The sequence below is a fragment of the Lampetra fluviatilis genome, chromosome 4 (assembly GCF_964198595.1).
Source record: "Lampetra fluviatilis chromosome 4, kcLamFluv1.1, whole genome shotgun sequence".
NCBI classification, from domain to species: domain Eukaryota; kingdom Metazoa; phylum Chordata; class Hyperoartia; order Petromyzontiformes; family Petromyzontidae; genus Lampetra; species Lampetra fluviatilis.
In genome coordinates, this window is record NC_136278.1 from 26591279 (window position 1) to 26617434 (window position 26156).

General features: G+C 44.0%; 1 protein-coding gene across 15 annotated transcripts in view; it reads right to left on the reverse strand.

Annotated features, from left to right (window-relative positions):
- The window catches only part of LOC144931700 (microtubule-actin cross-linking factor 1-like), a 244250-nt gene that overhangs the window by 111628 nt on the left and 106466 nt on the right, over nucleotides 1–26156 (reverse strand). For all 15 annotated transcript variants that reach the window (XM_078855898.1, XM_078855897.1, XM_078855893.1 and 12 more), the window contains 21 exons: nucleotides 19208–19323; nucleotides 18881–18987; nucleotides 18145–18264; nucleotides 17478–17573; nucleotides 16984–17111; nucleotides 13364–13457; nucleotides 12452–12606; nucleotides 11375–11573; nucleotides 9773–9901; nucleotides 9309–9386; nucleotides 8529–8690; nucleotides 8166–8270; nucleotides 7607–7702; nucleotides 7273–7398; nucleotides 6293–6445; nucleotides 5830–5984; nucleotides 5066–5192; nucleotides 4524–4707; nucleotides 3957–4114; nucleotides 1782–1960; nucleotides 930–1068 (listed from right to left, as the gene is read on the reverse strand). In XM_078855898.1, the coding sequence (XP_078712024.1) occupies nucleotides 930–1068; nucleotides 1782–1960; nucleotides 3957–4114; nucleotides 4524–4707; nucleotides 5066–5192; nucleotides 5830–5984; nucleotides 6293–6445; nucleotides 7273–7398; nucleotides 7607–7702; nucleotides 8166–8270; nucleotides 8529–8690; nucleotides 9309–9386; nucleotides 9773–9901; nucleotides 11375–11573; nucleotides 12452–12606; nucleotides 13364–13457; nucleotides 16984–17111; nucleotides 17478–17573; nucleotides 18145–18264; nucleotides 18881–18987; nucleotides 19208–19323 (2806 nt within the window). The remainder of the gene's footprint in view (nucleotides 1–929; nucleotides 1069–1781; nucleotides 1961–3956; nucleotides 4115–4523; nucleotides 4708–5065; nucleotides 5193–5829; nucleotides 5985–6292; nucleotides 6446–7272; nucleotides 7399–7606; nucleotides 7703–8165; nucleotides 8271–8528; nucleotides 8691–9308; nucleotides 9387–9772; nucleotides 9902–11374; nucleotides 11574–12451; nucleotides 12607–13363; nucleotides 13458–16983; nucleotides 17112–17477; nucleotides 17574–18144; nucleotides 18265–18880; nucleotides 18988–19207; nucleotides 19324–26156) is intronic.

Genomic DNA, 26156 nt, shown 5'->3' on the forward strand with positions numbered 1-26156 from the left:
TGTACAATACTTGCGCTCGTGGCTATGATAAGCATTGTGGGGGAGCGGGGGGGGGGTGCCGCCGACAAAACAAGAAGTTCATCAGTGGCACGCTGCGGGCTGCGAGGATGAGGTAGTCTGCCCATGAGTTGTACTAACAACGCGTGCAGTTATGTTGAACAACACTGGCAGGGTCATGCCAGAGGTATGTGCATATTCAATGGTAGTTGGAAGTGGGAATTGCCAACAAGTGGTTGGCGTCATTGGAATTGCAATATGGTGCAGCAGCTGAAACAGTTGGGCAATTTCGATTTAAAGCTTTCGGTAAAGTCACATGTCGAAAAGACAGACTCTGTCTTCTCGACAGACCTGTTCTTCACCTGAGGACGGCTGCTTGCGTTGTGGCCGAAACGTCGTGAGAATTATTTTATTATGTTTTATTTTTATCATTTTATTATTTCCATTCTATGTGACTTTACCGAAAGAACCAAGAAGACAGTTGGGAAAGTTTACAAAAAATCCTCTGCCTCTGTCCACCAAGCTGCATAAAGTTAGTATACTGGCAGGTCATGTGCAGAGGGGTAAAGTGTGGGCGCTCCCCCACCTCGTCCAAGACGTGCGGCCAGGGTGGAAGAGTAGGCCAAATACCTCCAGAGCTCCCTCTAGCAGAGGCCCTTCCTCCAACAGTGATGTGAGCAGGTAATTGCATGGCTACACCTGTGTCTGTGATAACTATGACTCCGGGTCATTTTTCAGGAGAATTCAGCTTTGGGATATGCGACCAATTCTTTCGGTTATATTTTTTTTGCATGTGAAAAGAATCTTAGAGTGCTCGGAAAGAAAAAAAACATGCGAACAAGGCAACAAAACTAGGAGGCTAACAACCTATGTCCTTACCAGCAATGTAAATGCCAAAAATGGTAACAAGAAAAAACTGATCGATGTGTCACCTTGAGAATGGTTTTATAGCGCTGTATTTCCTGTGGGTCAGTTGGAACTCTTTCTTCCTCGCATAGCCTGGTCTCAAACGTCTTCACGAGGATTTCTGCATCTTGCACAGACTTTATCACCAAATCCACAGTCTTCAGCCTACGGGGAAAACAATTATAAAAGCAATTATATAATAAAAACATTATTAGAAAAACATTTTAAGTTCATGTTCTCCATAAATAGTTTTGTAAGGTCTTTATGAACCCAATTATGCAGCATTTTTCCAAATCAGTAAATTATCATAAAATGAACGTAAAAATGACATTAAGTAAACACTTTCATTTTATATAGCGCCATTCAGGCTAACAGCGTCCCATAACCCTGTACATCAATGAAATATGAGGACCAAATCCCATACACAGCTACTACCAAGTGAATTAAAACCCTACTTACCAAGCAAAATCAAAAAGGATTAAATTAAGACATTGCACCAAAACACAAAGAGCACAAAACAACAGAAAAACGTCATCACAACAAAAACATCGGTCCATTAAGGTCACGTAATAATAATGACATTTATAACGCGCCAGATCTTGCAGACAAGTCAACAACTCAGAGGCGCGGAGCCAAGCTCAGGGCAGCTCGAAAGCCCTGACCAAACAGATGGAGGTCTTTAGATGTCTTTTGAAAGTCAGAGTGCATTTTATGTTGGGGATACGTAAAGGGATAGAGAGTTCCACACCAAGGGGGGTGACAGCAGAGAACCGACGTGAGGCTGTAACAGTTTGAGACCTTGGTGTCCCGAAGCAGATTTTGAGTGACACGAGACAAAGGCTACGACTGCGTGTGGATTGGTGTGGCGCCGTCCTCACTTTTCCAGGTAGACGGAGGAGAGGCAGTAGACTTGGTCCATCCTCTGCAGGGTGACCGCGTGCTCGGAGCGAAGCTGGGTCTGGCTCGGCACGGCCACGCTCTGGCCGAGCACGGACTCGCAGCTCGCGCTCGTGCGCTGCAGCCCGGCCTTCACCTCCTCCACGTCTCCGTGCAAGCGCTGCCCAGAAAAGGGAGGAGCACGGAATGGAAGGGACGAAAGCGATCAACGTCAGCGTCAGCAAGATGACCTGGCGCAGCAATAGCATGTTAAGAGTGCCCCGTACCGGTTTGCTGAATGAATCAAGGATATCAATGCCAACTCTGCTGATGCCACCACACCTTGTCATTCCTCCCCTTGCTGGCTCCTGGTTTTTTCGACAGTTGACAAGTGTCTCATCTTCTTGGTTCTTTCGGTAAAGTAACGTAGAATGGAAATAAGAAAATAAGAAAAATAAAACATAATAAAATAATTCTCACAAGTGAGAATCACAAGTGAGAATTATTTAATTATGTTTTATTTTTATTATTTTATTATTTCCATTCTACGTGACTTTACCAAAAGAACCAAGAAGATGAATCTCTGCAGTCACGAAAGCTTTAAATCGAAATCTAAGTGTCTCATCGTTTGGCTTTAGGGGTCCCCATTGGTTGCTGACCTCTGGGTGATACTCCAATGCCAGTCTCTGTAACCTGCCCTTTTTCATACTGCACGTGTGCCCTGCCCATCACACCCTTCCAGATTGCATTTAGAATGATTGCCTGGCATCTTCCATTGCGAACTTTCAACTTGCTCTCCCGACACGTCGATGAAATTCCCAGCACAGAGTTGCACGTAAATGTATTTAAATTACAGGAACGTATTTTCCACATGCTAATACATTTTATATAAAAATCATAATTACCATAGGAGAAAAACATGATTGGAACTTGTGAATAAGCAGGCAAAGAAACATTATTTATTCAAGGAATGTTCAAGAACACAATATTTACATCGATGAGATCATGTGTTGATCGCATTTGTTATACAAAACCTAAATCATGCGTAATATTGAAAACTTCCATGATACTAAACATATTGATTTGGAACTGCCTACCAATAAAAAAAAAGATTAATGATGAAGGTATGTCGAATTATTATCAGAATATAATCTATAATGAACACAAATAATAAAAGTTGCGCTGTTCAACAGCAACCTATTTTTACACATTCTTGCTCGAGCTGAAAAAAAGCATTAACAACAATGAATAACTGATGAAAAACATTCTGACATGCCAAACAAAAAATACTCGGAGCTTCTCAAGAAGCATTTTAACACTGCAAATTCATTCTTGCTTTCCCAAAACGTGTATGCACAGGCCCCAGATAGCTGGGGTAGCGCCACGGGCAAGCGGTCGCAAGGCTGTGAACATTTCTGTCGTTCCACCCACGCCCCCACCGTGGTCACGTCCCTCGCACAACGGTTTCAATTCACCACTTGGCAATAGTATATACCGCGTCATTCTGGAAGCGAGAATAATTACATTTTCACAAAATGTAACCTACTTTATTGAGCAATGCGTTCTCACTATAATCGTTTTTTTTGTAATAAAAATAACAATGTACATTATACTCTTTGGTTCTTTTGGTAAAGTCACGTAGGTATAAAATAAAATAAATCACGACGTTTTGATCCATTGCTGGATTATATGTTTTCCGCCTTAGGACGACCGCTTGTGTTGCGATCGAAACGTCGCGATTTATTTTATTTTCTACCTACGTGACTTTACCGAAAGAACCAAAGAGTATGGATTCCTGCAGTCATGAAAGCTTCAAATCAAAAATGTACATTATTTTTTACAAAATAACTGAACTCATCGGAGACGAAAGAAAAGTAAGGAAATGTTATGCTCGCTAAACTTGTCAACAACTGTTCAAGTTATATTATTTCCACTCCAAAAAGTATGCATGCATGTACGTTTAACTTCTTTCGCACCGCACGTAACCAACCGTGCTGAATTGTTACATCACAGGAGTGGTTGGATTGTTACATCGCAGAACCATGAGAGATGGCCTCGGTTGGGCTACATGATCATCCAGCAGGGAACTGATTGTGGCTGAAAAAGCCACTCCCAAAAAGGAAGGCACTGGCACTTAGGCAGCACTGCTTGTGAGCGAGCGCCGTGCAGTCACGCACCTCCTGCTCGGAGATGCGGTTGGCATTGTCCTGCAGGGCATCCTGGTCCAAGGGGGTGCGGATCATGCGGACCATGCGCTCCTCGCAGCTCTCCAAACGCTGCTGCACGCCCTGCAGTTCGGCAATCAGACTGCGACACGCAGTCTCATCCTGGTCCTCTGCACGCCATCCAGACACGCGATAGAGAGAGACGGACTCGCATTGTGAATCAAATGAAAGTGATAGCTATCGGCGCCGAGAATATAATGAATCAGACACGGCTGTCAAATTTCTTGGCACCTACATCAACCCAAAGCGTTGTATCAGAAGCAACAATAGACTGAATGTTGGAGATATACAGACACCGACTGGCACATGATTGCCGCTGATGTTTCCCACAGATGTGAACATGAATGACATCGTATAAATTGTGTGTTTAGAGAAGACGGAATAAAAGCACCTCGTCAACTTTGCTGACAATATCAGCAACATCAGAGAAAACTGCGAGACGTACTTTCAAGCTGATAAATGCGATCTGCTAAATTAGCACCGTCAACAAAGCAGGAACCACCACTGTCCTCGCATTACCTTTTTCGACTGTCAGAAGCAGTTCCTCGTAGTGCTGTCGGCAGAAGTTGAAGTCGCGCTCCAGCTGAGAGAGTTCCGACGGGGTGAAGACCTCGGACTCCCGGCTGTTTTTCAAGAACTCCTCGTAATGCACCGTCAGATCATGCATGACGTTGGCGTGCTCCTCCGGAGAAATGTTGCGAAACTGTGGTGGACGTCGGAACAACGCGCAAAGCCACAGCAAATCACAAGGAGCAAACTACGTCACGGAATTCTAGCGGGTATATTAAAAGTCCAACGGCAGGGGTGCATCGAACTAACTATCTCACGTATCCATACCGAAACTACCTGAAGATAACATTTCAAAGTCCGATTGTAAAAATCGTGTTTAAAGTTTGTGCTGTAAACTAACATGCCAAAAAAAAGTGTGAATTGTATTAATGTTTGCCCGAGATAATTTTTACAATGGCACTTTTTTCTATCGATCTTTCTTAGCGAGGGCGAAAGCAATGGACTTTGCATTTCATAAACATTGGTTGAAAGGTCGCAGCGTGTTGCCATACCATGTTGGTGTTCCAAGAGCGGATGACGTCGATGTCACTCACAAAGTAGTGCCAGGAAAGCACGCTCTGCATATTGGTGTACAGCTGGTGCCAGAGCGTCCCTATGTCATGGTACAGCTGCTCAAGTCTGCCAAAGAACCGCACCATCGCTTATTGGTTACAGAAGTATCCTTGGAAACAGAAATGCACAACAAACTCACCATATCTATTTCCACTGAACCTGAGAAAAACTAAAAACATGTATAAAACCGCAAAAAAAAAAATACTTACATAACGGGATATATAAGGTAGCCAATGTATATGTTCATTCGTTAAATTCCTAGCATAAACCAATTAATTATAATTCCATATCTGTGTAATATATGAAAAGGGAGTATGAGCCAGAACTTTAGGTTACGGTTTGGTTATTTCTCACTTTAAAAATGTAATGGGTATGTCAATACATGCCCATTATAAATAACACGAAATAATAGAAATAATCTCCAGAAGTTTTATGGAGGCTTCTCCACATCATCTCAATCGGGGGGCTGTCTGACCATACTTCACCACAGTGGTCAGTGTGGATTTGGTCGAAAGGGGGAGTCACCCAGGAGGAACTAACCGCCGATGTTATCCGCGGCCAGGAATCGAACACAGATCACCAAATTCAGAGTGCACTGTGCCGCTGCCGCCAACACCCACTGCACACCCATTGCACTAAGTGTTGCCTTCTAATCACCGTGCCAAACTGCCAATGGCAGAACCCACAGCACACTGGGCCACACCTGCTGGCCAAGTCGATCGCCTCCCTGTTTGGCGCCGGCACGGAGAAGCACACGGAGGGCACCATGGCCTCGCTGCCGCTCGAGCTGATCACCTTCCACCTGGAGCGCTGCGAGTTGTCCTCCAGGACGCACTCGGCATTCTTGTGCAGCGTGATCTTCAACACAAAGACAGATATCCCCCACGTAGCCTATTAACGGGCTGTTAGGGCAAGCGCTGTTAGCGAGTGGCATCCATGAAGGCGTGCACGGCACGCCTTCATGTAGTATTAAAATAACACGTGTGTACTGCTGTTAGTCGTCGCCATATATTGAAACATAAGACAGTACGAGCGGGTATGCGTACGTTAGCAATCCCTTAAGCAACCTTGTCGCCTGCACGTAACAGATGCACGCCGATACAAAGTTCGCAAGTACTGAACTTATTCTGTGGAAGTACACGTTACCACGCTGAGGGCATCCGTACCTCCAGCTGCTTGTAATCACAGATGGCCCTGATAGGAATGGTGCCGTGCAGGAAACTGTCTGGGTTTCTGGGCTTGAGCTGCACGACAGTCTTGGCTCTGCTCGCAAGGTTGTTCACGCGGCTCTTATAGCTTGAGAGCTGTTCCTTTTCCTCCTAGGAAACACGATCACACATTCGAGCCCGATTGAATGCGCTGCGTCGGTGAACAGCAAGCGGTCACGGACTACAATGATTCAACAAACCGAGAGATGAAAAGGTAACGGGGGATAACGGCCCTTGTAATGCCTTGGTTCATTCCCACTGCTGCCAAAAGAGGCCTCCACTAGAGGGAGCTCTGGAAAGCTCTCTGAGAAGGGAATCGGCCGCCTATTCCACACCGGCCAGGCGTCTTGGAAGAGGTGGCAGACACCCACTGTTTACCCCACCCACACGCGACCCTTCCAATCGATTGACCTCTCGGTGTTACCCATTCGTACTGCTGCTGTGGGGACATGGGTGGAGGAGGGATTTAAGAAACTTCAACTATCGTGACAGGGAGTTCGAACTGGCGACCTGTGGATCACAAGTAGAGTGTGCTAACCATTATACCATGGCAGCGTCCCGTCATCAAACTACGTTTTCATTAAGTCTAGTCATGGATATTTCCTCACAATATTTATGCCAATTCTAACCCGTGTTAAAAGGCACAGGTGACTTGCAATTATCATTGTGGTTATGAACGTGGAAAAGGGGCAACCCACAAGGTTCAATACTGGGGTAAGCATTACACACGTAATCAACTTAATTAGGATCTCAGATGAAAAAGAAATTAAAGTGCAACTATTACTACTATTTTATTTGATCAGGTAAGGCCCATTGAATGAAATAGGTCTTTTTCAGAAGTGACCTGGCCACAAACAATAGCTCGACAAAGTGACTTATCATGTGGACATTTATAACAGCCAAATACTCTAAACTCTCAAACGCTCAAAAGTACTCACGATCGCGTCCTGCAGGAGATTCTCTAGGCGGGTCAAACTTGTCGACTTGTCGCATTTGTACTTCCTCCAGATGGTGTCCTGAAGGTTGTTCAGCTGCTGTTCCACCTCCTTGGCATCTTGAAAGAACTGGCAACGAGTAAAGGAAGTTTGTGATCATCGCACCCCATCTTGACAAGATTAATAGACTAAGAATTTCGTAGTTTAGATGTGCTGCATTGGAAGTAGCTATGCGCACGCAAATACATTTCCTCGTTTTGAAAGCAGACGATCGTAGACGTAGCTAGTTATAGAGGGATAACAGCGACTTACACGTCACTCAGTGCCGTAAGCGTACCTGGAAATAGGCGGTGTTCTCGGCCAGGTGTGTCTCTACGCAAGAGCACAGCTGAAGGACCCAGTTCCACTGTGTTTGCATGGCTGCAATATAGGCCTGTAACACACAATTACAGTCAAACAACCCAATTCCAAAGGAGAGTTCAGTGGAAGCACACGTCAGGGTTGGGTTAGCGAAATAAATCATCGTCATTACTTCTAGATTTGAAGCTTTCATGACTGCAAGGATTCATATTCTTAGGTTGTTTCGGTAAAGTCACGTAGGTAAAATATTAAAATTAATAAAAGTAAAATAAATATAAAATAAAAATCAAGTTTCGGAGGCAACACAAGCTTCCGTCTTAAATAGCTTGATACAGCTATCGTGCTGTGACGGTTCCACCTGAAGACGGAAGCTTGTGTTGCCTCCGAAACGTCGTGATTTTTATTTTATATTTATTTTACTTTTATTAATTTTAATTTTTCACCTACGTGACTTTACCGAAAAAACCCAAGAATATATATCGTCATTACGGCTATACCAATGATCACAGGTGCATCTTTGAAATAAAACTGCATACCTGAATCGACTGCTTTCCAGGGTGGGCATCAGCCAGGAGTTGCTCGCCGCTCTCCTGAATACTCTTTATGTTCGATTCCCTTTCCTCGAGCTCTCGCATAAATTCCTGCACAAGGAAGTAAAGATGAAGACGATCACGTGACGTTTTCATTGCGCCTCCGATTATATTACCAAGGTCGGCTACGTAGCGTGCGAAAGAAGTTCAACATGCATGCATACAATTAAATGGCTTGCTTTGCTTTCACATTTCCACATCGGCCCTTGAAAACCGCATATTTCTGGACAAAGTTATACCAGTGAAACAAACCGCCTCTTACGGTCTCCGGCGATGTGCGAGTGACTTATGGGCAGTGGATAAACGTACACCGTAGGCCTCCTTCTTCACGGCAGTGCTGCTGTTCTTCTCGCTCCAGTCATAAGACACCTCATCTTCCTCCTTCTGGTTCAGCCAGATGAGCTCCTTGGTGGCCCGTGTGATGAAGCTGTGCAAGCTGTCCAGGTGCCTCCCTCTGCTCCGTGACGCGTTCTGAATTCAAGGCACACAATGCAAACCGCTCAGAATTCCCATCGCCCACAGGGTGTGGTCAATAAGTATGTGCCCTTTGGATTAGTTAGAGACAAAATTACATTGTTTCACGAGGAATATTGCAATTTTATTTTAAACTAAAGTAATCTTGGTGTTTACAGAGAGATCACTATAGCTAATAGGTAAAGGTCTAGCCGTATGGTTTCTTGGCCACGCTCTAGGAAGCTCGACAGAGACTCTCTAGACGGTATTTAACCTATCTCTTCCATGCTGGCCAGACGTCTTTGGAGTACCTAAAATTTATCCCACCGCATGGGACCTGCTGATGGACTTCATGTGCTGTAACCCGTTTATACTCATGGGTGGACGGAGGCGAGTAACTTGACCCATTATGTTAACCGCTGCGCCAGGAGATCAAAAAGTCCGGTGCGCTACCCACGGCAGAATCCCGACCTAAATAGGAGGTTACTTCAACCGATACCCACGAACTACATTTAAAAACTTCAAATTTCCAAGAAAGTATTAGAGAGTTAAATTACGTGACAGACACCGATGCTTAATTACGAGTACTCATTAGGCTTTGCTGCACTGTGTGAAAGCATAAGCCAAGTTACAAACCATGAGTTTCGTGTACTTTATCTCCAGGCTGTTCACAAGCCCAATGTACTCGGCCTTCACAGTCGATGACAACTTGCTCTGTAAAACAACAATTGACATAGCACGCACACGACGCACTCCACTCACATTTGTGCAACTTTACAAACCATTCTAACGTGTTGACTTTTGAGTACAGCACTCAAACTGTAAATGCGGTGGGTTTACGCAGTAGACAACTCGTAAATCTTGTGGGTTTACTTTCCAACACACCGGTGTGCTGAATTAGTAACTAATTGGCACGTTTTCTTCACGTGACAAACCTTACTAATTGGCTGTGTCGGGGGTGGTGGTGGGTTTAACGACACATTTACATTTTCGTGATCGAACCCATGAAAAAGTGATCATGAATAAACAAAGCCTCTCTTCCCGGAGAGCAAAGATATAACATTTTTATGGGAATCAAATGATGTGGTAATAAACCGTACCTTGTTGGCTGTGGCTTCTTCCACACTTGACCTGAAGTCCTCGATGGATCTGTGTAGAGTTTTGTGGCTTTCCATATTCGCCTCGACAGAAGGAAGATCGGAGCCCCAGTCACCCGAGTCAATTTGTAACTGTAAGAACCCAGAAGCACCAGGTAGGTTACACAAATACAGCGATACCTCGGTTCACGAACTTAATTCGTGAACTGACTCTGGTCGCGAACCGAATTGGTCGTGAACCGAGGCACATTTTCCCACAGGGTTCAATGTAACTCCGGTTAAGTCACGACCACGTGACAGCCTGGAAATAGCATTCAAATGGCCGCGGCTCCTGTTCGTGAACCGAAGCGGAGTTCGTGAACCGGAGCAGATTTTTATGAACTTTTCTGTTCGTGAACCGAAGCGGAGTTCGTGAACCGGAGCATATTTTTATGAACTTTTCTGTTCGTGAACCGAAGCGGAGTTCGTGAACCGGAGCATATTTTTATGAACTTTTCTGTTCGTGAACCAAGTTGTTCGTGAACAGAAGCGTTCGTGAACCGAGGTATCACTGTATCATGGGCGAGCCAGTTGAACTGTTAATGCATTTACATTTGTATTTTTAAAAAATATGTGAAGCTGTTGGAATGGCGGACTTTGCAAAGCTGCTATTAAACTGTGTTTAGCCAATGTGGAAAGTTACATCTTGTGACCAGCAACCATTTACCACCACATACAGAATACACTTATTTACTGTTTATATAATTTTAGCCAATATTATTTGTATTTTCACAAAAGCAACTGGACTTGTATTAACAGAGACTAGTATAAGTAATGTAATTACAAAACAAAATCCAGAAAATGGCCTTCAGAACTTTCACAGATTACTCATGAGATATATTTAAAATTGTAACTCTTTGTTGAATGATGGGCATGGCAGACTTTGTATGTTTTGTTTCCAGCCGACACACCAATTGAGTACAAGTTGCGACACCATCATGATTATTATTACTACTACTATGACTGCATAGGTTTTCACGGATCGTGTTGCTGAACGGCTTTCCAGAGTATGTGCGGATCGTGTGTGCGTGCTGTACAACACGATGCCCTTGGGCAGCTGCTGGCATAATGCGAAGCCAAATGTCAGACGTGTCAGAAAATCATGCCGAGCAAAATACAAAGATCCTCCGTATAGCCTGAACAGACTGTTTGGACAAGTGCTGTTAGCAAGCACCTATGAAGGCCAGCACGCCACACGAGGGGGGTGGGTGGCCAGCACCACGCCCGGCCGCCTTCCTCTCCCTAGCAGCGATATTTACACACCGCACCAGGTACTCATTTGAGGCCGAGTCGACGTAGGGGGAGGCCCATCGTCACCGGCGTTGGTCGTGAGCAGGAATCGAACTCGGGTGGCCCGGGCTCGTATAGCACGGCGCGCTAACCGCTATGCCGCCGAAACACGCGGTTTTCAGCAATTCTAGATTTGAAGCTTTCGTGACTGCAAGGATTCATATTCTTAGGTTTTTTCGGTAAAGTCACGTAGGTAAAAAATTTAAACCCACGAGCGTATCAGGAGCGAATACAACTTATCTGCCGTGCCGTAACCCCGGGCAGCCGCAAACGCACCTGGCTGTGCTCCACCCAGGCGAGCAGTTCGTGAGCATACTTCAGGTTGGAGTCGTCCTCGGTCCGCACGCGCTCGGCGTCCGCCGCCCTGGAGGCGGCCGCGTCCCTCGCCTTGTCCTCCAGCAGCTGCTGCACCCTGCCCAGGAGCTTGCCCTGCTCGGCGCGCATGCTCGTCAACTGCTCGTGCAGCTGCAGGACCCTGTGCGGCCGCGGCACGACGAGAAGGCTTCATCGTTAAACCTCCTTTGCCAGGACCAAAATATAATAATAGGGGTTCTTCCCCTTTTTTTTCTGGCAACAAAACTGAAACCTTCTTTTTACGAGGATTCATGTCTGCATTAGCCACAATACTTGCAGTCAAATGCAAACAAAAAACACACTATGATAATATATGCATTGTCCTTGAAACTGATTGGTCCACACCGAGGGACGGCTTTCTTTTGAGCCTCGACCCGATTGGTGCTCGACCAGAGGATGCCAAAAGACGTACAGCTCAAAGACAATGCACTATCAAAGTAATGAGGGCTCGGGGTGAGCATCTACATCATTAAACCTCCTTTGCCAGTACCAAAATATAATAATAGGGTTTTTCCCCTTTTTTCTGGCAACAAAACTGAAACCTTTTTACAAGGAGAAAGCTCATGCTCCATTAAACTAAAACTACTTTTTTTATTTAACCAGGTATAGGCCCCGCTGAGCTACCATACCTCTTTTCTCAAAAACAGAACTCGCCACAGATGGTAGCTGAACGAGGTGGCTCCTTGCGTGGAAATTTATAGCAGCCAAAAACTCTCTAAAATCTGAACGCGCAATTCTAAATGTGGAGAGAAAACCCAGAGGACCCGGAGATAAATCCACGCGACCACAGGGAGAACATGTCAACTCCAAATATACAGGGCGTCAGGGTCGGGATCGAACCCATGACCTCCTGTATACCAGGCGAGGTAGTCAACATCTCGCCGCCGTGGTGCTCAGCCGGGGACGGGAAGGCAACCGTGCCACATCCCCGGAAGTATACGTAGAGATATTTGTTTTGGTTTGGCATTCAGGGTGAATGAAAGAAGCCACATGTCGTACCTGGAGTAGAGCTGCTCCGAGTGGAGATATTTTGCTTCTCTGAGACTCTGGATGTCCACAAAGAGTTTGCTGATCTTCACTTCAGTTTCCGTTAAATACTGTGCAATCTCAGCCATGCTCTGTGGTTGCTGCCCGGAAGAAATTCGACTCGAGTCCTAAGAATGAATAAACATGGATCATCTATTACTTTCTGTTTTGACGCGAGTACAGGATACACAAATAAGTAGAATTGTCCAATAAACACTATTTACTAAAGACATAACATTAACTTATGAAACTGCTTCTACGCTATAATAATACATTAACACAGAATTTACATGTAATTGTTTTAACGCCATTATAATGGTGCCTTATGAAAGTTTCCTTCTTTGTAAATATCAATTTCCACATCTTTAGAAGCCCATTGCAGAATCCAAATGAGATTCGGGACAACTAACTGAATATTAACTATTTCTCTTTTACCAGGATAGGCCCACTGAGCTAAACAGCTCTTTTTCAGAAGAGACCTGTCCACAAATGATAGCTCAACCAAATGGCTGATCATGTGGAAATTTATAGCAGCCAAATACTCTAAACGTGTCTTTATAAATGTGGAGAGAAAAACCGGAGGACCTGGGGAAAAATCCACACGACCATTGAGAGACCATGCAAACTCCAAATATGCGGGCGTCAGGGTTGGGATTCCAACCCACGACCTCCGGTATTCCAGGGGAGAGAAAGTTAACATCTCGCCCATTAGGCAGGCGCCAGCAATGGATTCCAAACGGCGTCTCATTAAAACAGCACACGTAGGGATGTCATTGCCACCAGCAGACCGTGTGCAGTTCATCACGAGGCTGCTGCCTTTGTCCCTTTGTCCTCCACTGCTAGGCTATAAATAGAGACGCGCAGAGAATGCGGTGCGACACATACGGCCTGCAGGGCCGACGACGCTTTGGCCAGGAGGTCACCGCACTGGCTCGTGTCCATCTCCGCTGTCCTCGCCAACCTTTGCAGCGCCTCCAGCCTGGCAATCAAAGGGCAGAGTGGCGATAGCACAAGAGAAATACGATAAAAGCGCAGCCCCGCAATTACCCTCCTGAAAAAAAACTGTCATGAGACTCGGCTGCGCTTGCCTAGGTGAACAAGCATAATACATAAATAAACCGTCTAGAGAGCGCCGCTACAGTTAATTTGGCGGACTCGTCCACACCAGCCAGACGACTTGAAGGCGTTGAGAGTACCCACACTTAACCCCACCACGTGCGATCCGCCGATCCACAAAATGACATGCAAACCATTCACGCCATCTGTGCTGCCGTGTGAATTATAGGTGGGGAGATTAAATGGAACTGGGGAAGTCCAGTGTCATAACCGCTACACCGCAGCGGCATTGAAATGAAATACGCCATGTGAAATGTCTCTCCTGTTCCAACTGGAACTGCATGCCCGGTTCTTCCCATTGCATGAAGCGGGCAACCCTCACCCGTCACCTTTCCGTAGAGCGAATGAGCTAATTCAGCGCGGCTGAATTTTTGTTCTTGTGCCCACGAACGACATGGCAGTTTACCTACTACGTCAGGTATATTTATATCGGGTCATTGTTCAAAAACGACATTGTAAAATTATCCCTGAGTCACGTGCTCACGCTTTGTTTTGGTGTGAGCAGGTGGGGCTCATGCATCGCTGTGAAAGCATGCGGCCGGTTCAATATCCAAATGAAGAAAACATGGCAATTAATCACGTATATTTTCATTAAGTGACTTATTTAATTTAGATAAAATGACTATTTGCGGTATATAACTGCAATGTGTTATACTATTTTTGAGATGTCTAACTAATTTCAACAAAGTGCTGAAGAAAACGACTATATATTTGTGTCACCATGATAATGGTGACAATAATTATAGAATAACTGTATGCAAATTCGATTAGGGATTAAAATCCATCGACTTCAAAATGAAACATCTGGATATGTATGTGCATTATGCACAATGCTTATATACAAACAACAATTAGACTCGAGCAATGCAATGCGGCATTGCATGCATTAACGCGTACGCACCTATGCAACAGCGATGCACAAGCAAGCGCTGGAATTTCACACCGCCACCGACACGCGCGGTTGCTGTCATCACCGTTACCTGGCCATCTCTCCACCCGCGTCCACCAACTGACCGTACGCCGGCATGCCTGTCAACCCGTGCCCACCCCCACCTCCGAAGCTGGCTTGAGCCATCTGGCTGGCGTTGCTCCTCAGGTGAGCTGCGCTGCTGAGACCGCTGCCCGTTTGCGCCGGGGTCAACACCTGGCTGCTATCCACTATTCCAATGTCTGAAGAGGGGGCGAAGGCCTGTATCTGCTCGACGGTATATAGCGTCATGCCGCCCGATTGACTGCGCTCGGCGAGAGACGACGCGACCCCGCCGCTGTACTGCGCCGGCTGGCCCCTCAACACGACGTTGCCAAACTGAACCGGTCCGACCACCTGGCCACGGTCAACACCAGCCGGACTGGGAGATCGCTGCCGCATGACGGACGCTGCGACATCAGCGCCGTACTGTGGAGAAGACAGAGGGCTCGTGGCTCTGCCAAGCGTCTGGCCTTGGCCGCTACCGCTACTGTAAGAAACGCTTCTGTACACGTCTGCATTGTCAAAATTATCAGCAGAGGCCCCTGCAAAGGACACGCTTTTGCCCGCGGCACTGTTTTGGTGTAATGATCCCGCGGACTGGCCCCGATCAGGAACACAAACATTTGAGCTGACCGACTGACTTCTGATCGACATGCCATGTCCAGACTGGCTCCCACCAGCGACCATTCCATATGAAGCACCAGACATCGACCTTGGCAAAGATCCATAATGGACGGTGCCTGCAGGCTGACTGCTGTAGGACATACCACCACCAGACTGTCCTCCACCTAAAGCCATCCCATACGAGCCACCAGCAGCTGTCTGCGACAGAGAACCATACTGCATGGTGCTGGCAGCCGGACTGCTGTAGGACAAGCCAGCAGCAGACTGTGCCCCATCCACTGCCATTCCATATGACGCACTAGGACAAGCACGAGAGAAAGCTCGTGGAAGGGAACCGTACCGCACAGCGCTCGCAACCTGGCTGTCGTGAGGAGACAAGCCAGTAGCAGACTGTGGTGCCCCATCCATTGTCATTCTATACGAGCCGCTACCACCACCGCCATCACTACCACCAGAGAATGCCCTTGGGAAAGAACCATACTGCACGGTGCTCCCAGCTTGAGTGCTGTAGGACATGCCAGCAGGAGACTGTGCTCCATCCATTGTCATTCCATATGAGCCACCGCCACCACCACCGCTACCACCACCACCACCAGAGAATGACCTTGGAAGAGAGCCATACTGCATTGTACTCCCACCTTGTCCACTGTAAAACATGTCACCAGGAAACTGTGCTCCATCCATTATCACTCCATATGAGCCACAACCATCGCCACCACCACCACCACCACCGCCAGAGAATGACCTTGGAAGAGAAGCATACTGCATGGTACTTCCAGGGTGGCTGCTGAAGGACATGCCTACAGGAGACTGCCCCCCATTCATCACCATGTCATGCAAACCGCCAGTGTACGAGCGTGGCAGAGAGCCATAATGCACGGCAGAGCTACTCGACATAATCCTAGTGCTGAAGGAAGTCAAGCTTCCCTCCTAAGTCCAGTTGTTTTTATCAAAATTTCCTCCCTTGACTATTTCCTGTATTTTTACCCCTTTCCTCAGCAGGGCTGCAAATGACAAACTGACGCCAACACGTGCTACCCCATCTTGATTGAATGTACTAATAATTACGTAAGAAAATAAAAAAAACACGAGCACAATGTTTCTCCGAAGAATCCTAAATGACTGCCACAGTTTAAGAATACATCTTTCACGACGGCAAGTTGAGATGAACTTCCCAAAAACGAAAGCTTTTCGCGGCGAGCATGCGCTATTTAAGGAGTTTCTGCTCAGCCACGAAAAGCATCGCGCCAATCAGGCGAAAAGTAAAACTCCCCATGCGTCCCGATAGGTCCGGCCATGATGGGCGTACCTGTAATATTTCGCCCCGGAGGTCTTAAACGTTGGCTTAGTGCACTGAAATTAATCCAGACCACACTTGCCACGGACCATTGTCAAGCCTGACAAGCCACGGCACGGCAGGCGCTCTCAGATCACACTTTTGTCAGTTACACCACATTCCTCAGCCTGTTATGTTTCCCCCCCCCCCGACCACACATTTAAAAAATAAATATATATACTTAGAGATGAATATGTTATTATGTCTGTATGACAAGCTACCAATGAGTTACGAAAAAAATTAACAAAATGGATTTCTGTTAATTGCATAGAGGTAATATTATTTAAACAAAATAGTAAGAAGAAAAAATGTATGCATTAAAAAATCCTAAAATTTAAGAAGCGACACAGCAAGCAGAAAGGAAAACTACTGGAAAGCAATGGAACTATAAATATATCAAAGCTCTATATTTCACTTTAGGGTTTATTGATTTAAACACGACGACGAATCATTACCGACCTCGCTATTTCAAATCGCAGAGTGGTCTCCCGCTCGCCCATGGCTTTAAAGAGCCTGCTCCACTCCCGCTCCACATCGTTGGGATGGCTCTTCTCGGGCAGCTTGATTCGACCTGACTGAAACCAGCCCTGCCAAGACAATGGCACAGAAGCGATCGCAATTGCTCTCGCAAAAAAGAAGATAAACGGAGCGTGACACAGTGTTGGTCTTCTTGGTTCTTTCGGTAAAGTCACGTAGAATGGAAATAATAAAATAATAAAAATAAAACATAATAAAATCATTCTTTATTATGCAGAATGGAAATAAAAAAATGAAACATTATAAAATAATTCTTTATTATGTTTCATTTTTATTATTTTATTATTTCCATTCTATGTGACTTTACCGAAAGAACCAAGAAGATGAATCCCTGCAGTCACAAAAGCTTTAAATCGAAACAGTGTTGGTCGTTTAAAAAAAATCAACGAGCGTCGTGGCTGCCGTGCGGTCCGCACCTCCAGCGTCTTGTAGAGCTCGTGGATTCTGTGCTTCTCCGACAGCCTCGTCGTGAACTCGGTGTTTTTCAGGTGGGTGAATTGGGCATAAAGTGCCTGCAGAACAGAACATCGGGTGAGAGGAACTTCAGATTGTGGTTGCAACACAGCATTTTTTTTTTTGGCTGCAATAAATGCCCACGTGATAACCCACTTCGTTGAGCTATCAATTGTGGCCTAGGTCGCTTTTGAAAAAAAGCTCTACTGCTCAAGTGGGCCTTACCTGGTAAAATAGAACATTGTTTAGTTTGTAGTTTTTTTCGTCAGTAAGTTACATGAATAACACAAAAAAGTTTATCATTCCTGAAAGAAGGTGCTGTGTTTATGTATTGGAAAGAAAATTCGACAGTGACTTAAGTATTTAATACTTATGGGAATACACATATCAAGCATTTAAAACTTATAAGACAACGAGTGAAAAAACGTATTGCAGTGTGCTATTTGTGTATTCTGATTTTAACAAGCTTAATACATAAGTGATTATTCTAATTAAAGATTACACATATCTCAGAATAATTTATCTAACATCTGTTTGTCAACTTATATTTCACCAGTGTATATGATTCAGGGGAAGGGGGGGTAATTAAGCCACAGGGCACAGGCACCAGATGCAGGGGCAGTATCTCACATTCAACTGTTCCAAGTCGTCAGGGAATGTTCTGTCCTCCATAATCTCAATCTGTCGTGAAATCCAAAGCAGCAGCGACTTCACCATCTCCTGGTACTCCGACCACTTCAGATCGGCCTCCTGGTGAAATAAGATAAACGTGTAAGTTCCAATTCAAAGGAAAGTTTTTGTTTTTATTTTCACTACGCACACAAACTCAGATACAAAGATTCCCTCCATAGAGTCTTTAGCACTCACAGCAAGTGCTGTGAAGGGGGTGATGGACTACACAGGTGCTCGCTGACAGCACATGCTCGTAAGTAAAAGCCAAGAGGAAAACAAGCAAATAAAAAGGTTAACACGTCGGCTTTCGCGACCGATAAGGAAGACTTCTTCAAAATTCTGGAAAATCGCCTGATGAAGCTCATTGCAATCACCAGCAAAACGTCTTACTCAGATTGTAAATGTTGTGGGTCTACTCTCCAACACACCGGTGTGCTGAAGTAGTAACTAATTGGCACGTTCTGTTCACGTGATAAACCTTACTAATTGACAGTATCGGGTGGTGGTGGGTTAATGACACATTTATATTTATGCGATATAACCCAAAAATCTTCATTATGAAACAAATAATAAGTATGTACATCTTCTGTGTGAAAACACAGTTAAAAACATTTGAACTGCTTTGATAATTCTTCACTGGATGCATTCATTCCAGGCTATATATCGTGTATGCATGGCAAAAGGAAGTACTCACATCCGCACTGATTCCATTGAACACATCAGGGACAACAGGCATTGCGTCGTACAGCGAAGACACGTACGTGATGATGGACTTTTCATCCGGAGATACAACATCAATGTCTGCAACAACAACAAAACACATCTCATTACAACAAAAAACGAGTTCTTTTGACAGCCTAAATTCAGAAACATATTCAAGAGCAACTCTAAAAACTAGAACTTGCTTCGACAGCTGGTTTACATTAAACATACCTGGTTACAACAGTAATTAGCGCAAGATAATTAAACCCACATTGGCTTGCCATACGTGTTTTCTTTTCATTATTGCAGACAGATTCACCTTCAGGGTCCAGTAGACTTGTGACCCCGAGTTCCTTCTCTGCAAGGGCAAACGCTTGCGCCAGATTTTCCCTGTTACTCTGGATGTTGACTTTTTCCATGTCCACAAGATCCGGCCTGCAAAGTGTGAATCAACAAAGGAAATGTGATGTGTGAGACGCGGGTCAATCCCATTGTAATAAGACTTGGGGAAATGCCAACATTGGTTTTCATGCTTAGGATTTCGCGATTGTGCCTCTCAGCTCTTCGGTGCAATCTTTGTGTCGTTTGGCATCATGTCAAACACGTGGCACACCCCGAAAACCCATTCTAGAAAGTTACATTTTATCTCCACCTAGATTATTTGATTTTCTTTGTTCGGCCATGAACGCTGCCAGGAGAACACACAAAGCTTCACATGTCGGTAAAACTACGAATAACTCTGCATTAACTGTGAGCAGAAAATCCAGGTTGCTACCAAATAACGAAATAAAATATTTTGACGCATGTTGGTTCAATTATTAGCTGCTCTTAACTCCTCGAACGTCAGTGACTCCGATGCAATTATTCTGAGCCTAAGAACATGTTTGAATTGATTAATTAAAGCACTGTTTCTTCCAATATCCAATGAAACAATTTACTTGAAAACTGGGTATGAGAAGAGTCATTACCCCAAAAATCTTAGAAATCTGTGTTATTTATCTGTTATCATTTTTTCCCAATTTAATTCATATTTTCTAACAAACTTCAAAAGACTGCAGCGTTATAAGACCACATATTGCAAATCCTACCTATAAATGATATTGCTTGGGTCTTTGACTCAACTTCATTATAATTGACACCACGTCATATAGAAAAACATCCATTCAGAAATATTGCAAACCAACGTATCAGCCTATACTCGAGAATAGCCTGCTCGAAGCAGACATCACAAAACTAATTTTGAGAGTGCTTCAAATGAGAATTTAATCCACACACCCAAAGGGCATATTTTTCATCATGCGCCAGTACACAGCAACTTTATTTTCAAGACAATCGAATGTGTATGTTTTTTTTTATTAATCAGAGCTATAATTCAGGCAAGTGAATAAAAAAACTGACAATTTCAACAAAGTTTATTTTTACAATCACAGGTAGCTACGGTTTAACTCGATGCCCAGATTCAAACCCGGTATATCCCAGCAGTGGTAACTCAATACCGTGACCCCTTGTGCCAGTTGGCCACCTCCAATGATCCCAACGAATTTAAAGGCTCTAACTCAGCAGCCATCGTCACAGCAACTGCCCACGGTTATGTCCCCAGAGCTGCACAGCTGCAATCCATCCCAGACCTCCAATCACTCTCATTACATCACTGCAAGTCCTCCTCGATTGACCCCTCGCGTTCGTGTCATTTGCTTGTTGCTTTTCTAGAATGAGATTTATCTACAGATGGTCACCCTTTCTAAAAAAAATGTCTAGTAATATATATGTACGTACTGCACAGGATTATTTGTTTTGCTTGAAGCAACCTCAACATGGAGCTCACGTGACATCCATGTGTTTTATACTCGTAATGAAATATGTTCTGCTTAACATCTGAAGCTATTTTGATCTATTAATCAAATTACTGTCACGTGGTAAAACCTGTGAGTATAAAGTTGCAACAACCACAAAAAAACACAACTGCAAGTAAACAAAGTTCAAGAACTGAAATCCAACCATGTGTGCTTTTAGACAAATAGCCTTTTCATTAGAGGCATCATACCGAGGCTACAATGTGTGGCATTAGCAAACCACTTATATTGCCCTGGGCACAATACCTACAGAGTGAAGAAGTGAATATGCCTACCAACATTACCGGTTTGCTAAAATGCAGAGTAAAATGTACCAACATGCTAATCGGGACAAATACATAATCGTAATAAAGCAAACAAACTAAAGTTATGGTGGGTGTGAAATGTATTTACAATACTTGTGCAAGTGATATAAATAAAAATTATTTGCATCCCTTTGTCAACCAATTGCTGATGAAGGCCTCTTCACACAACACCAGTTTAGAGAGTTGATCGGCCATACTTTGCCATTCTGGTGAATACGGCCAGTTTAGATAGAAATCGCTACTAATGTCAGCCAAGGCTGTGAATGAAAGTCAGATGGCAGTAACCGCCGTGGCACCGCACCACCCCATTCCACTCTGGTATAATCAAATATGCACAGTTTAGTGCACAAGCTGGTAAACCAGCACATCATAAAATTGTGTTATTGTTAAGTATGCCACATGCGTTATGCAGTGGTTATGCAAGCTTGATGCTTAGCCGCAATTAAAAAAAAGAGATAATCGTGGATTTGGTGGTTTGGGTGTTTAAGCCTTTAAAGACAGATCCGCGCACCACAGAAGGGTTGTTAATTCAAGTCTTAACCTGCATAAGTAGACTCGTGTCACTTCATACATTACCGATTTATCACGGCAGCTTTATACTTCCGATTAAACCCATCAGTTAGAAACAATCACCGTCTACCAATGCAATGTACTGACAGAGCACACGTCGTGAGATGTCGTTTGCTATTCTTTAAACAATAAGACAGAGAAGATTAGGAATGAAGAAGATGAGAAGGGGACATGGAAGAAGATGAGAGGGCAAGACCATGGAAAGATGTAAAGACTAGCATCAGGTATTTGATAAGAGAGCGGTGTAGTAAACGGGAAGCCAGTGGGGTTGAAGGAGGAGAGGTGAAGTGTTATTGTTTGACTTGCATCCCACTGGGATTTTTGCACACAGCGTTGATATACGGTGGGTTTTTTCTGGAAGACTTTGCTGTTTTTTTCCTGCATGTTTCTGTTGCGCGTAGTCACTTTAAGATGTTTCTTGTTCATGTTTTTGTTTGTTGCGGTTGCACCCGAGTCAAGAGCTGCATGGCTCACAGGGGCTATACAAAATAAATGAAACTGAAACATTGTCCTTAAAGTGTTTAAATTTTTCAATCCAATCAAAAAATCAGAGACCATTCCTCCAAATGGGTGGGGAGCTGGCCTCATACGGAATTAATAGTGGAATGCAGATAACTGAAAATTACATCTCAAACAGTCCAAATAATATCATTGACATGTGTGGAGCACTGACAGCTGTATATGTGCATTTTATTGGAATGTACTGCAGTCTGTTTGGTACAGCATTTGACTGAGATTATCAATGGTGTGGACAAAATGGGTTCTGACAAATGATACTGCAGTGCAGAATGTTTCAAGAGGGTGTAAAAAATTCGTTTTAAATGCAAGATGAACGGGATAAGTGATGGAGGCCATTTCAACATCTTCATCATTTCTACATAGATTTGTGCGATTTTTCAAGACATTTACAGTAACCTGAATACACCAGCGGACCCGTTGTGCAGACACCCAAAGTGTCAAAACCACGTAATTGCACGTGGCTGCCTGTACGACATTTCAATAGGGATTAAGAGCAAATTGCTTGCACGTTTACGTAACTGAAGAAAGTCGCTTTTGGTCACGCCTTTCAAACCCTCGCTCACAAAAGCAAATTCCACGTTCTGCTGAAATTCTATCCATTACAAGTGAGTCAATTTAGTGGCCTGCCATTGAAATTCCCATCACGTGTTTGCACCACGTTAGCCATGCTTGTGACGACTTGAAAAGACACCCGCACATTCAGGGCCCTGAATTCCTGAACCTTAGCCCAGTGGCAAAGCCCAGTCCTGTCCCGACAAGCAGCAACTCTGCACCGAGACCGTCAACATTCAGCCAGGGCCTCTGGGACCAAGTGAATCAATGGGATACACTTCACTTCATCTTATAGATATGTTTTTTTTTTTAAAGCCACCGACCTATTTTCAAACACAAGTCACTCAGATGTGACAGTTCGCCACGTGGCATTGACTTTGATTACATCACCTCATTACAGTCAGTAGTGGTTGTCCTATGGGTAGACTCACCCCCGTCATAGGAATGTGGAATTTTTTTCACCATAGGCTCATGGAAGTAAGCAGGAGAGGAGTGCCACCCCATGCTAAGCTGGAGCATGAAACCACTTTAAGATGATTCTTTTGCAATTTCGTTGACTTACATTTCCACAATTTGTATAGTGTAAGGATAAAATGTACAATCTAATCTCATTTATATTTACAGAGCACCTTCACTCGAGGCGCTTGACATAGCTTACCAAACGGTAACAGAATACAATTATTTAAATTTCAGGTGCGTACAAGGATATAAGAATGAGTGAGAGTGATAGAGGGTACTTAGGGATCACGAAAGGGTATGGGAGGGACGGGAAGGAGTGGAGGAGTGAGGGGAGGGAAGGGAATGGGCACTGGAGAAGAGGTGAGCTTTGAGAGCGAAACAGAAGTATGTTATTGAGGGGGACTGCTAAATGTACAAGAGAACATAATAAAATACAATTCTCACGACGTTTCGGCCACAATGCAAGCAGCCGTCCTTGCGTTGTGGCCGAAACGTCGTGAGAATTGTATTTTATTATGTTTTATTTGTATTATTTTATTATTTCCCTTCTACGTGACTTTAGCGAAGGAACCAAGAAGATGAATCCCTGCAGTCACGAAAGCTTTAAATCGAAATGTACAAGAGAAGTTGATTCCAGTGGAGGGGTGCAAGGAGGAAGAAGTGCCAAACATGGGATTGGGCACAGGGAGACGGAGGGACAGACAGAGACAGAGAAGATTAGGAATGAAGAAGATGAGAAGGGGACATGGAAGGAGATGAGAGGGCAAGACCATGGAAAGATGTAAAGACTAGCATCAGGTATTTGATAAGAGAGCGGTGTAGTAAATGGGAAGCCAGTGGGGTTGAAGGAGGAGAGGTGATGTGTAAGAATTACAGGGAGATGGAAAATAACAATACATGTTGATTTGAAGCTTTCGTGACTGCAGGAATCCATACTCGTTGGTTCTTTCGGTAAAGTCACGTAGGTAGAAAATACGTGACTTTACCGAAAGAACCAAAGAGTAACACACCAAAGAGTAACAAGAAATGTGTTTACGGCAAAGAAAAATGGTTGCGCACAAGTGATACTGCTGATATACCCAAACATTACGAGTCTAGACTAGCAGCTGCAAATGCCAGCAAATGAGAGAAAGCATGTCGATTTAAACCGACAGCATCTGAAGAAATAATCAGTTCCATCGATAAAACGTTTACCAACATTATTTTGGAAAAGTAGAGCTGCAACGGCCAATGGAACAACTTCTGGAATGCGATTTTGAAACGAGTTTGCATTGACGCACACAGACGGGTATCACCATCAGCTATAATGACTGCTGTGCGTACGAAGACACATCGGTTCAAGTAAGGTCTACGGACATCTGCGATTTCTGGGGCTCCTTCGTGAAGGAGTCAATTTTATACTCTTGTCAATTCTGCGGTTAAACAGCAATGCGACTTTGTCAAATGCAATGCCACATCTCGCTCTGTAGATTGGCTTCCCCAGCTAAATACTTGGCTGTGGAGCGGCATACCACACTCACGCAACAAGTCTCAACGATAAATCCTTTAGGGCTCAAATAAGTGGTCAGCAGAGGACACACCTCAACACTGACCGCAGCCAACAGATATTGGCGGCAATGTGATCTCCACTACATGGACATTGCAAGGGATTGTACGCATAATCATTAATTCATGGTAACAACAACAACAAAACTGTACGTTAAATGTGTCAAGTTTGGTGAAAGCTTAACATATCCACCTTTATTTTAATGATGGGGACTAAAATGTGAAATTGGCTGATTCCTTAAAAAAAGGACACTTGCCTTAATTGTTAATCACCTTTGTCGGTTAAACGTGACTCAAACATTCAGGTAAAGATAACAAGGGTAAATCAAGTGATGAACCCATTTAATGAAGTTCATTAACTCATAGTCAAATACACATGTAACACTGTTGATATACCCCAAGATTGCAAGTCTAGACAAGCAGATGCTAACGTCAGCAAACTGAGTAAGCATGTTGATTTGAATAAATAATGAGTTCCATCTGTAAATGCCTTGTTTTTCTTCTGAACTTATGCAGTCTTGTTTGAAATTTAAAACACAAACACATAAATAACTTAAAATGCTGCCTTCGTTTGTAATCAAGTCATCGCTCTGGTATTAAGCAATCTAATATCAAATAGATGACAGTGTGCTTAACTCACTTGACATAACATGTCTAATATTTGACAATTCAACGTAAGAAATGAGCCAAAAGTGCACTGGGCTATTTGCTATATTACTCCGATTATGCATGCAACAGCATCAACAACTTCATTGCGAATATAATAGCACCGAGTATGCGTGCATTCCATAAACATTCAGAAAGAAACAAAAGCAGGTTAAAGACATCGTTATATCGGTAAAAAAAACGAACTAAGTAAGTAGACTTGGACAGCACCACTCCAGATGTCCGCTGCAAAGTATGATCTTGAGTTTCGATTATAGTGTGCTGAACTTGAAAGGTGCATTCGCAAATTTTGATGTTATGAACTGACTCATGCTGCCAGCTATGGCCGTAAAGTTTGGTCGTACATGTTATGGATATCGTTTATTGCTAAATTTGAATCACAGTTCCTATGATCACTGTTACATTGTTTTTATAGCTTTATTTTGGTGATTTCGAAAAAGTATGGTTAAGCTATGTTTGTTGAAGTACGGTGTTAGCCTGATAACTTTAATCTAAATTGTCTTATGGTTGTTATTGTTAGACTTGCATCCCATTGGGATTTTTGCACACAGCGTTGATATACACAGTGCTTTTTCTGGAAGATTTAACTGTTTTTTCCTGGATGTTTCTGTTGTGCGTCGTCACTTTAAGATGTTCTTTGTTCATGTTTTTGTTTGTTGCGGTTGCACCCGAGTCAAGAGCCTCATGGCTCACAGGGCTATACCTAATAAATGAAAACTGAAAAAAACAAAGTCGCTAGCCAAGGGAATAGAATCAAAATATGAATTCACACTGAAGGAATCCGATGAGCTATAAATCT